The following is a 13,839-nucleotide window of genomic DNA, read 5'->3' on the forward strand; positions in this document are numbered from 1 at the left end:
GTTTTTTGTAGTTTTGATGTTAGGGGAAGGGCAGACTTCCCTACTGTGGTTCCCAGACTGTGGTAGGGATTGAGGTCATTGCAGGTGGCAATCTATATAAGGCTGCCAGTTTCCATCAAGCGCTGCTGCTGTCAGGATCACATGCTGCCTGTGGTCCACAGTATTTTATGTGGAGAATTATGACTGTTGTACTATGTCTTCATTGTGGACAAAATAAACACCTGGTTGCTGTTGGTTGCAGTTCCTTGAATGGCCACTTGAGGCTCCAAAAGTGAGTCAAGCCCCAAAGACCCCCATGTTATAATGCCCAATTTTACAGCAGAAATAAACATGTTTACAACCTGGTACAAAAAATGGTTTTGGTCTCTCTAGCTAATTTCCCCCTTCATAACAACTGTAGGAGGGGTGATTTTTTTAATAATTCACCCATTTACATTTTTTTAAGCCGTAAAGTTATGCATAATTAAAAATGTGGCCGCTTTGAGTGACAGGTCACTAGCCACTAGGTGGCTTGTTTCAGCAACCAGACTTCATTCAGCCCACCTGGGCTCCACCTCTTTGCCCATTTTGGATTAGCCAGGAGGTAGGCGCTGCCAAGACGGCGACAGCCAGAGCCGCCCACTTTGAGCTTCAAAACTGCCCTTCAGAAACCAATGGGTGACATCATGGTGGCTACGTCCATATTTTTTACAGTCTACGGTCTAACCTCTGCCTCAAGCCTCCTGCTTCAAATTCCAGCCGCTACATGACCATCCTAACAAGTGGTGTCAAGAAGCTGGGGCCTGCATCACAGAGAGGAGTCGAAAATGACTAGAGGTGGACAGAAATATGACTAGCAGGAAGAGCCAGATTATAGAGAGATTCCTCTTTGAGCTGGCCTCCAAAGACTCAAGAAAACTCTTAAGACATCTCTTTTATATGTTTTTCAACCAAATGTATCCGTATTTAATTTTTTATCGCAACAAGTTAATTTGTCTCTGATTTATTAGTAACATTAAGTCTTATTTTTAAGTAAAAACATACAGTATTTTATTTTGAAGTAGACGCCGCTGAAGATTTGAGCGTAGTCAGACTAAACTTTATTTGACACTTAACTCAAGTTATTACAAGCCAAATAAAGCCTGAACATAAGCTCCGGAAGAAGAGGAAAAAGAAGAGGAAGAAACAGAACCAAAAAACCAGAAGTGAAGCTGGCCTAAAGACTCTTTCAGAGCAGCCTGAAACGGCTTGATTCTTTACCAGAATTCAACGCCTCTGCATCTACTGAGATGTGCCACAGCTGATCCGGGCTCTTTCACTGCAACACCGCTGGAGATGCTGCGTCAAACAATGGTGGACCTGCCAAGATGACGCCTCTACCATGACGAGACACCTCAACAGTAAGGCATAACATGGCTTTGTGATCAAGGGTTGATGTGGAATAACATGTAAGTTAAAGAGTTTATTTAGAGAAGTTGAATTAGCTTTCCCTTAGCATTCCCCGGTGCAACACGTTAAGCCTTGAGTCACACATTTTGAGCCACTCTTGCTGAATAATTTTCTTTATTATTTTATTATCATTTTTAGGCCTTATTTATTTTACTTTCTTTTTATTTATTATTTTCTGTATATTATCTATGCTTTATCATGTATCCTCAAGATGTTTAGCTATTAATAAATGTCTTCATTTATCCTAAAAGTGTTTGGTTGTTTCTTTGAGCTGCAGTAAACGGAGGTCACTGTTTGGGACAAGAACCTACGATAATGAGACTGGTTCATTGATTAAATTGAGCAAGGGTTAGTGCTCCCTCCTGGCAGTAGCAAATCCTAACCAAAAAGGAGGTGGCGCCCCCAGTAACGAGGTAATTCATTAATAAAGTATTAATACTCCCACATTTATGGTGCCCTGTGTGAGGCCAAACAAACCAACTGCCCCCTGCTGCTCAAAGGTAAACAAACAATGTTAGCTTTAATGATAGCTGCTTAACAGTGCTAGAAACTCATCAAAAGTCCAGGAAATCATTTGAAGCCCAGTCGAGGTTTGCTTGTAGTTACTGTGAGATAGTGATGAAAATAATAATCCTAGTTGTGATTTGCAATCTTTGTTTTAACAGACATTAGGTGTTAGCGCTATAATTAGCCGTTAGCCTTCTAGCATGATCTTATTAGCTATTATAGCTGAACTGGTTGTTTCACTTGTTGGCTGCTGGTTGTGGTGATAACATGATTAAATTTGGCTGCTGTAATGCTTGGTGACACGTATATGTGTTTGTTTAAACTTGTCAATTGAGCTCTGTGTAAATTGTTAAAATGAAGTCTGGGGTTAGTGGCACCCAGTTATTGTGCTGCGCTGCAGTGAGCTATTGAAAGACAATAATAATAATAATAGTAATAACGCTATTTGTATAGCACCTTTCATACAAAAATAATAATCATAATAATGATAATAATGCAGCTCAAAGTGCTTGCAACAACAGGAATAACATGCACCTAGCACTGCAAATCAAGAAAAGACATAAAGTTAACGTTAATGTTAGCACTGCAGTGCATGAGATTAAAAGTGATTTCTTCAGTTTTCTTTGCACGTAGAGATGCATTCCCACCACAGTAGTGGGTCTGTGTTCTGTCAGAACTCTGAACTCTGAACTCTGCAGTGTTGCACTGGACAGAAATACCAATTAGGTCACAGCAAGAGAAAACTGACTTTCAGACATCAAGTATTTTGGTCAAAGGCAGGTATAAATAATGTCTCTTGTAAAGATCACTAAACCTAATTTGGTAACAAATAACAATAAGTTATTTAATTAACACTGTGTTTCACTATTTACATCATCAAACATAACTGCTATCTCAAGAAGAGGTTTCGAGGTGTCTTCAGAGTGACCAGCTTACTGTATCAGGTCACTCTGACCAGAAGAGACTGCAATGTTGTCGGTTAGCTGCCAAATATATTTCCAGCCTGCTAAAATGATTATAGCTTATCTGACATCAGCCATCTTGATAGATATTACTATACAGAGAATTCCATGTTAAAGCTTTGTCATTAATGTTTTATATTAATGTTGTATAGTTGTTCTGAATGTTGGATTAACAAAAAGTGACCTCTCCTGGCTGACATTTATGTTGTTCTCTCATTAGCTAAGATCTTTTGCATGAACTGTAATGCTATCAATGATATTTTCAATATTCCTGCTAAAAACATACACATTTCATTTAAACAGATGGACATTTGTTGGTCTCAGTTCATTTATTTTCAGACCCCAAACCTCCTGAACAAAGTAACATGTGTTGAAATGCTGAATTTAAAATAAAGGTTGAATAGGAGTCATGAGTGTGCAGTCCTTCTCTCCTTTGTTTATAACTTAGAACACAGTGCAAAGCCACTTTTGCCTATTTGTTCCCCTTGTTGACCATACAGATATATTAATTATGACAATTTAACAAAGAAGTGATTTCAGATTTAAACCTAAAAAGTTCTATTTACATTTTAAGACCCAGACAGTTTACACCATTTGTTGAATTAAATATTTGGCTGCCCATGAGTTGGTCATCCTGTCTTTGAAGGTAGGTCACAGTAGATTCTTGGAGATGTCATTGAACCATGTCAGTCTCTGGATTTGCAGGATGCCCAGATGTGGGTCAATTCAGCTGATCTCACACTTTTCAAAGCTTGTCTAACGAATAAATAGAAAATATCAAACAATGTTGATGCCTGTTCAAAAATCTGTAAGTCACATTGGTTTTAAAAGTGTTTTTATAACTATTTTACATGTGGTATTTAATACAAATGGTTTAATACAAAGGGGTTTATTATCAGCCTAAAAAGCAAAATTCTTATCTTCTTCCCAGTGTAGTAATGTTACAGCTGATGTGTTGCTAAACTTCATATTAGCTTCAGATAAACTTTTAAATACATTTTTACACACAAGGAGGACTGTGGATTTTGTCCTCCATCACTTACATTGTAAATGCATTATGAAGGGATCTTCTAATGGTCAGTATGAACAGGAGGAATGATTACAACAAGAAAAACATTACAATTACATGTTTCAATGTTCATTTGGGTTCCTGACCGTTGTTTTAAGACAGTTATCTGAACGAAATGATCCCATGCAGCAGAAAGTGCTAAATGTAGGAAACTTGGACGTGACGTGAACGCAGAATAGTGTCCCTACTTTAGGCAGCACCTGAACGCACCGTGCAGAGCAGACCAACCACAGATATAAAAACGTTATATAGAATCGCCTTATGTCGAAACTTTTCTATGTGAGACAGACTTGAAAAACAGGAAGCAGGCAGCAGTTTGTCGCTGCGCAGTTAAAATATCGACCAACACTTGGACAAAACGGACTTTTAGAAACGTAAACGGAGTCTACTTTGTGGTGAAGATGTATTTCATCGCAGTTTTCGTCCTTTTGGGGACGGGTCTGACGGTAAACAGCGGTAAGAGAAAGTTTTTTTTTTTTTTTTTTTGCACATTAATGCGATTCCGGTTAACAGTTAAAGTAGACACAGTTGTGACGTCTTTGTAATTATCAGTTTTCTGTTGATTATTTGAGTTTATCTCATTCATATAGACTGTTTTTTTTATTTTTGTTTTACTTTTTGTAATGTACTCTTATTCCATAAGCCTATTACATCAAAATGAAATTGATCAACTACTTAGAAAATCTTTAGTAACTTATCGCCTGAGAGTGTAACATGTCGTCTATGAATGATAATTATTTTAATTGTAGATTAACCTGACGATTATTTTCTTGATGATTCAAATAATTGTTCTTTTTTAATATTACATTAGAAAATGTCCTTCTCAATTTTCCAAAAGTTCAAGATGTCCTCAAATTGTTGGTTTTGTACAACCAACAGTCCAAAATCTAAAAAAGGCGAAGAATTTACTGATACGCAAAAGAAAGAAAAGGGAACAGATAACCACAGGAAGTTTGACACTTCTGCTTGAAAAGAAAACTGAAACAATTAGATGATTATCAAAATGTGCCAATATGATTACTGGAATAATTGTTACAACTGTAAGCAACATCAACCTGCAAACGAAGTAGAGTAAATTAAAGAAGGTACAGTTTGTTATAGCAGGTCTGTCATTGGTATCAACAAGTCAGGAGCATGTGCGCGCATCTAAGCGGAAGAGGGCAGGTGCTGGGCTGAAAGTGAGCGAATGTCGAAATACGCAGATAAACAGCTCAAACACTGATATTTTTTTGCACTAAGGTGACGTTTTGAGCACTACTTCTCTTAATCAGACTCCATCAGACTCCAGTGATTCTGATTAAGAGCAGTAGTGGTCGAAACTTCACTTTGCGCGTGTAAAATGTATAACCCTAACCCTAACCCTGATGTATTGCTAAGCGTCATATTAGCTTCAGAAAACTTTTAAATATATTTTTGCACAGAGAGAGGACTGTGGATTTTGTCCCTCATCACTTATATAGTATGAAGGGATCTTCTAACGGTCAGTATGAACAGGAGGAATAATGAAGAATGTCCCTACTTTACGAGTAGCACCTGAACGCACCGTGCAGAGCAGACAGACAATAGATATAGAACCGTTATAGGGAAATACGTTATACAGTAACGTTTCTATATGAGACAGACTTGAGAAGCAGGAAGCAGCAGTTTGTCGCTGCGTAGTTAAAATATCGTCGAACACTCGGACAAAAAGGACTTTTAGAAACGTAAACGGAGTCTACTTTGTGGTGAAGATGTATTTCATCGCAGTTTTCGTCCTTTTGGGGACGGGACTGACGGTAAACAGCGGTAAGAGAGATTTTTTTTTTTTTTTTTTTTACACATTAATGCGACTCGATCTGGTTAAAAGTTAAAGTAAAGTAGACACAGTTGTGACGTCGTTGTAATTATCAGATTTCTGTTGATTATTTGAGTTTAACTTATTCACATAGACTGATAGATTTTATAATGTATGTAATAAGAGATTCCATAAACCGGTTAAATCAAAATAGACATGAGAGAATTGATCAGCTACTCAGAAATTTTTTAGTAACTTATTGCCTGAGAGTGTAACATGTCGTCAGTATTGTTCTTCTTTAATATTACATCAGAAAATGTCCATCTCAATTTCCCAAAAGCTCAAGATGTCCTCAAATTGTTGGTTTTGTCCAACCAACAGTCCAAAACCTAAGAAAAAAAAGAAGAATTCACTGATACGTAAAAGAAAGAAAAAGGCGCAGATAACCACAGGAAGTTTGACACTTGTGCTTGAAAAGAAAACTGAAACAATTATATGATTATCAAAATGTGCCAATATGATTACTGGAATAATTGTTACAACTGTAAACATCAATCTACAAATGAAATGGAGTAAATTAAAGAAAGTACAGTTTGTTATAGCAGGTCTATCATTGGTATCAACAAGTCAGGAGCATGTGCGCACATCTAAGCGGAAGAGGGCAGGTGCTGGGCTGAAAGTGAGCGAATGTCGAAATACGCAGATAAACAGCTCAAACACTGCAGGGCTCCAATCTCCACTTATAATTTATTGTACCAAGGTGACGTTTTGAGCACTACTGCTCTTAATCAGACTCCATCAGACTCCAGTGATTCTGTTTAAGAACAGTAGTGGTGGAAACTTCACTTTGCGCGTGTAAAATGTATATTTTAAAGGCTCATTACAGTTTTGTATTTCTCTGTAATGTAGCACAGTGTTAACAATGATACTTATAACATCTTTTCAGCCCTGGAACTCAAACCAGTAGTTTCTGATGCCCCCAAAAATATATATTTAAATAATTAAATGAATATCATAATGGCTTGAACTAACGACTACTAGTCGACAAGGTAAATCTTTGTTCTGGGGCAGAACTAGTTCCAGTCACGTTTTTCTGTCTGATGGGAAAAAATACACTTCAGTTTTAATCAATGTGGTAATGTACGCAGGTTGTCTACGTGTGTAAAGCGCACGTTTCACTTGCGCTTTACACACGTAGTCTCGCGACCCAACGTGTCTTCAGTGTGTAACTACAGTGACTCTACTGATGCATGTTGGGCTGCAGAAATGTGTTTGACACACAGAAGTACTGTGACTGAATGCATCCGGAGTGAAACTGACTGAGGACTGAAGCTGCTGCTGCTGATTAGAGCTCAAAATATTTATGAACAGAAAGTTGATTTTCAACCATTTTAGTCAATTTTTCAATTCCAGTTTTTCATCCTGTGTTTCCAGCTTCTCAATTATGAAGTTTTTCTGTTTTTTTTTCTTAGTTCAAGGTGACGCCTTCAAATGTTTTGATTTTTTTGACCAGCAGTCCAAAACCCAAAGATATTCAATTTACAATGATATAAAACAGAAGAAAGCAGCAAATCCTCATATTTAAGCAGCTGTTTGAAAAGTAAATTAAAATAGTTTCCAATTACTTTTCTGTTGATTGATTAGTCAATTAAGTGATTGATCACTTTAGTACTGCACAATTTTATTACTTTCCTCCCTCAGGGTTTAATGAATTATCTGCCTGTTTTGATGCAAAAGATTTTTATTGAAAAAATAAAAATATATCAAGATATACAGTATATCTTTAATATAAAACTGTTAACCAATAAGTTTCAAAACACAATGATGCAGAAAGTAAATAATAATAAATTAAAGAAAATTATTAATAAAAAAATTCCCATCTAGTACTGTTGGGAAGACTTTAAAGATTATAAAAGTTCTGGATCACAGGACCCCAAGTTGAATAAAGTTTGTTGGAGGCTCTTAGTGCAAACTTTTATTTTCTGTGTGTTCAAACATCAGGTCAACAAGCCATAGGGGGGCTGATAATTTCCATTTAATCAAATTATTCTTTGTAATAATAATGATGTATATGCTGTAATCTTATTGAACTTATTGTCTTGTCGGTGGTCTTTGTCTGAATGTCTTGCCTCATACATGTGGTTAAATATTCTGATCGATGCCAGTAAATAGATTGGTAAGAGTCCAAAGCATTAAGTCAAATCTGCTGGAGCTCATCTGCCTCGTCTGTAAACATGTCTGTCTGTCTTTCTCTCTGTGTGACTCTCAGAGATACATTCCCTCACTTACATCTACACTGCCTTCTCCAAACCTGTTGGACTTCCGGGCATCCACGAGTTCACAGCTATGGGTCGGATGGACGACAGGATGATCGACTACTATGACAGTGATCTAAAGAAAAAAGTTCCCAAGCAGCCCTGGATGAAAGAGCGACTTCCTCCAGACTACTGGGAGAAAGGCACACAGTCCCGCTTGAGCAAGCAGCAGTGGTTCAAAGTCAACATCGACATCCTGAAGAAACGAATGAATCAGACTGATGATGGTAAGATCCATGAACTGTGTCAGACTGGGATCACTTTTTGATGAATCAATAATTAACACGATGAAATTAACAACTGTAATACCTTTAGTAAAGATAAATGTTCCAGCAAAAATGAAGCTGTTTTTTCCCCTTAAGTCAGGAACAAGTGATAACTTCTAATTAGCTTCAATGAAACTGTTGTAATTGTAATTCTTTGCCCTCATTCTGTTATTTATTTCACTGTCACTCCCTTTTAGATGTCCATATTCTTCAGTGGATGCATGGCTGTGAGGGTGAGAAGAGGGATGATGGCAGTGTGAGGTTTAGTCGCGGCATGGACAGGTACAACTATGATGGACGAGACTTCCTGTCCTTCGACGACACCAATGCAGTCTGGGTTGCCTCCACTGATATAGCAGTCCCGACCAAGAGAAAGTGGGATCATGTCCAGGTCCTAAAAGAATACACCAAAGGCTACCTGGAGAACGAGTGTATAGATTGGTTGAAGAAGTTCATGACATACGGACAAAAGCAGCTGAAAGAAGCCAGTATGTATGACAGAAAATCATTTCTGTATTTTTATATCCATTATTACTAGAGATTATAGACGTGGCTTTAGTAATAGAAGGATTACTACGCAGGTTGTTAAAATGTCAAACATGAAATCAACTGGTCTTGATGTTATTGGTATTCACACAAAATCTGGCTTTTTGTTTCTTCCTGAATTTTATTATTTGTTATGGAAAATTGTCAGGTCCAGATGTGGCAACATTTCCCATCAACAAACAGCACTTCACTAGGATTATGGTTCAATAGTATTTTATTGACTCTGAATCCTTTTGAATCCACTGAGGTTCAGCTTTCAACATTTGTAATAAAAGTTAAAAATAACTTCATGAAAGAAGGCAGAAACACTTCAGTTTCGGTTCCATTTTACAACCTGTTGCAACAACCTGAAAGTGAGATGAGCAGCAGAAGATATTAAATATTGATTAAATATGTATCTGACACATTTAAATAACTGCTATAACCCACTTGTACACTTTATTTTTCACAAGCCAGTTGTTTCAAATACTGGAAGTCCTGATTCTGAACTATTAAGTTGATTAACTTAAATAATTAATATGATATAAATTAAAGTTTGAGCGGGAGATTTTGACAACTGAAGCTGATTTAACTGTCAATATGTCAAGTTATTCAAGGCGTTAACATTCATTGGCTACAGCTGATAGAAGACGGACAGTGTCAGCTACAGTATATACTGTAAATGAGAAAACTGTTCTCCGTCTGCTCTGTACACCAGTCTTTGCTAATAAAAGAAAAAAAAATAGCTGTTGCAGCTCAGCAAATCCGGTACTTTGCCATCATGGAACCAAATACAAAGAGAACCAGCTATTGGAACCCAACCCTCGTAAACACCATATTCAACAACAAACATGATCTTCAAATCTCAGAAAATTGTTTGGAAAAAGAGCAGAAATAATGAAATGAAGTGTGTGTCGTAGCAGCAGTGTTTTTATGTTGCTAAGTTTAGTATCACCAGTATATTGTTGTGTTATACTTTTGTTATAATTAAAGATATCATTGTCACTATTTGTTGTAGTAGTTGTAGCAACAGATTCTATTAGTTCAGTTTATTATGAGGATGGTACAAACAGTATCACATGTGGTTTAGCATAATGCTATGTAGCCTCCTTGCAAACATGAACTCACCTAACATTTTCTCTTTCCAGCTCCGCCAGATGTGTACGTGTTTGCTACGAACACCAAAACTGAGGCAAACGTCATGTTGACCTGCATGGCCACAGGTTTCTACCCAAAAGACATCATCCTGGAGATCAAAAGAGATGGCCGCGTTCTGACTAAAGAGGACGGGTTGTTGACCTCAGGTGTTCGACCAAATGAAGATGAAACCTACCAGAGAACAGACAGTGTGGAGATTTTAAGGAATGACGTTGCTTCATACAGATGTGAAGTCACTCACAGAGCAACCGGTGTATATGTAGAGAAGGTTTGGGGTAAGAAACTTTCTTATTTCAATTTACAATTTGTAACAGTTCAACAAAGTTGTTTGGAGCAAAAATGCAAATGATCAGATGATCAGACAGGTTATAACCAAGACAAACATAAGAAAATGAGATCCACGTTGTATTAAATCAGATATAGTCTTTACTTAATCAGTTATGCTTCATATTGGGCCTTTTTGTATTAGCTCAGGGTGCGATGCAGTAAGAGTCTGCATCAAAAGCTGCCTACTGTCAAGTTACTTCTTCACTGGAGGAGAGTATTATATTCAAAATGTGTTTAAATATTTGTCTTTATTGAAGATGAAGTGGATTCATTCATTTTTAGCATCACAGTTAGTAGCTACAAGAGAAAAAACACAACATTAACTGGCAAGAACCAACTTTTTGAATTTTGAAATTTTGGACTTTTTGGTAAGAATCCTTTTTGACTCTTGACATAGTCTCCACATTTCATGTTATTTTGTGTCATTAAATTGTATCTTATCACTTTTATCACATTATCACTGATGATCACATCTACATTTTAGTACCATGCATCAACACTGAGTCACATGAAACTAAATATTAATGATGTTAAAATTGAACTAAATGTGAAACTAATGTAAATGTTTTCTGTGTTTTAGATCGTTATTGTCCTGACCCGGCTGGAGGAAACAGTGTAGGCATTATTGCTGGAGTGATGGTGGTTGTGGGCGTCCTTGTCGTGGCTGCAGTGCTGGTGGTGTTGTATAGAAACAGGAATGGTAGGTGTAATATATAATCATTGTGTTTTCTCAACAAGGTACCACTGGAGTGGATACATTTTTCCCATATTTTATTTTATATCCTTTAAAAGAAAATACATAAAACATTTAATTCCTCAAAAAAAAAAAAAAGATTAAGAAAAGAAACTGATTCCTGCAAGTTTTCCAGCAAAAAATCCATCCCAGCATATTTAAAAGATGTGCACAGGATGACTGTAGGGGGCGTGGCCTCGTGGCTACGTAGCGCGTGATGCGGGAGGTACGGGGACGTTGAGGAGAGTGGATTAAGACTGACCACCGCTCAGTGTAGCATGAACAGATGTAGAGCTGGTAGTCAGAGATAACCGGCCATGAGCAGCTGCTGTCAGACTCTCTGTGTCCGCCGGAGCTTTGACCGTCACTAGAAGCACATTCATGGCCCTTTGTAAAAGTTTCTACTACGAGAAGCTCTCAGGTGTGTGTGTGTCTGTGAGGGAGTGTCAGTACGTAGCTGTAGCCCTGCGGTTTATCATGTTAATGTTACCGTCATCAGTCTGAATGTCTTTATAAAGCTTTTAATACAGCACAGTTAGTTATCAGCGGGCCCATGTGTTGTGTTTACTGCCACAGAAAAGGAATAAATTATTTGTATAACCAGGGTTCTCTGAGCAGCACGACGTCTCTTATCAGACCTGCTAACGTCTCCAGCAGCTCTGTGTGAGAGGAACAAACTGAGGCTACAGTTAGCAGAGTTCTGATATTAATATTTGATGCTGAAGCTGAAGTGAAATAGTGCACATAAGTTGTAACCATGTTGGAGAGATATAATGTACGATACATTCCAGCCTGGTCGCCAAAATAAAACGTTGGCATTGTACGTTTCTGCAAACCACAGAAACGTTGAACATCCACGTTTCAACATGTGAAATACATAGCATATTAACATTTCAACAATACATATCATCTCAACATTTCTAAAGTGACGTAGTTCACATGCGATCTATATGAGCTGATCTTTCCTATTAGGAGGAGGAGGGGTCAGTGGTTGGTTAGTAAGTTTCTTGGAAATCAGCAGAGAACACGGTTCAAGACCACCTCGAAACCAATGTCCGCTTCCTGTTTCAACCGACAAAAGCGGGTGTTTTTAGTGAGACATCAGCTGTTTTTATTTTATTTTTTATTTTCATTTTAACCCAAACTATGATCTTTCCCTAACCCTTCTCTATCATGCAACTTGCTCTCATCACCTCAAAACTGAGAGAATAAAATTAGATAAAGTTTTATTTTCACCTCTGAATTTCATACAGTTGAAGTCCTACTGCTCTGGGATTGTCCTCAAATTAAATCAGTGTTCAAACTGTGTATTTTAAAACTGTGTAATTTAAAGGACAATAGTTTCATCTAATGGAGGGACTAAACAGTTTCAGACCATGTCATTGACTTGACATCCATGAATAATTGAGGGCCATGTTATAGAAGCACTAGAAGCATTAAGTAGCTATCCTAAACTTAAACACACCTTTTAAATAACTTGTTCCTACCAAATAATATGTATTAAAGATTGTTTTTTGCACACAATATAACATTTATTTGCCACAAAATTAAAAACATCTTCTGTCTGGTCTTCAGGGGCTTTGTCCATAAAAATGTTTGGGGTCAAAAAACAAAAATTACTAATTGAGTCTTTAAAAGCTGCTCAGTTAAACCACAAGTTCTGCAAGTTACTAATTTCAGATAATTTTTCTCAATTGAAAAATGGATATGCATGTTTGGAATTGAAATAAGTCCAGCTGTTTGTTTTGTCCCAAGTCATGATGTTCTTCAGTTAGAGGCTTTTCCAGATTTAGAATCAGTTATGTAGTTTAGGAGTAGTAATAAGTTCAGCTGTTCATTAATGTGTTAATGTTGTCTTTATTAACAGGAGGAGGTAGACGCAACAATAATCAAGGTAACTATTTTATTTCTTCTCTTTTACTTGAAGGTTACAGCTTTGGTCAGACTTACTTAGCTTATAGGATCAGACTGGTGTTAAATATATTTCTTATTGTCAACAAGTAAAACCAACAAAGTGATGAGTCTGTCTCTACATACTTGTCATCGTCCCTCCCTGTCTGTGGCTCTCAACTTCAAGCTTGTTACTTCCTACTGAAGACGTAGATCAGAAATATTTAGTTTCATGTTTCTAAAAAAGTCTCAGTAATTTTGTCACTGTAGTTTTTAGCGATCAAACAGAGGAAATAGTGTATTTGTTGGGGACTATTTTCAGCGGTGGATGAATCCACATTTGAACTCTTGTGAGTATTTCTGGCAGCAGGACTGTGTGTGCAGGATTGAGTCAAAATAAAGGACAGTGTGTTCATGTTGATGAAGGAACATGTCACCCAGTACAGCGGTGTGACTCATTGACCACGGAGCCACAGAGGTCAACAGAGCTCTACGGCACAGAGGAATAAGATATATCACACAATACTTGTTAGTATAATTAATAAATAGAAAGCAGTCCAGGAAGCACTGATTTGTTGACGGCAACTTAATCCTTTTAGTTAGTCCTGGCCAGGCTGTAACTTCTGTACATTGAACTTGACAATAGTTAGTTTAGCTGTTTTTGTTTTTTTATATGTGTGTTAACTTTGTGTTTATTCACAGATATTGCCTTTGTTGCCGTTCCTGCCCAAGGTAAGTGCTTTACTTTTCTGCTATGGATTCTTCTAAAGATTGAAATGTTAAATGTTTTGGTGCTAAAGATGTTTATAATGTTACAACAATGACTCAGAGGGAGGAATGATGAACCTGTCTGGATAAACCAGATTTAACTGTTTAAGTTAAGTT

The 13,839-nt window shown here is 37.2% G+C and overlaps 1 protein-coding gene across 3 annotated transcripts in view; it reads left to right on the forward strand.

Annotated features, from left to right (window-relative positions):
* Positions 1 to 13,839, forward strand: part of LOC121913709 (DLA class I histocompatibility antigen, A9/A9 alpha chain-like) — a 258,294-nt gene that overhangs the window by 20,950 nt on the left and 223,505 nt on the right. For all 3 annotated transcript variants that reach the window (XM_042436474.1, XM_042436473.1, XM_042436472.1), the window contains exons 8-9: positions 12,932 to 12,958; positions 13,657 to 13,686. In XM_042436474.1, the coding sequence (XP_042292408.1) occupies positions 12,932 to 12,958; positions 13,657 to 13,686 (57 nt within the window). The remainder of the gene's footprint in view (positions 1 to 12,931; positions 12,959 to 13,656; positions 13,687 to 13,839) is intronic.

Source organism: Thunnus maccoyii, chromosome 15 (assembly GCF_910596095.1).
Source record: "Thunnus maccoyii chromosome 15, fThuMac1.1, whole genome shotgun sequence".
NCBI lineage: Eukaryota > Metazoa > Chordata > Actinopteri > Scombriformes > Scombridae > Thunnus > Thunnus maccoyii.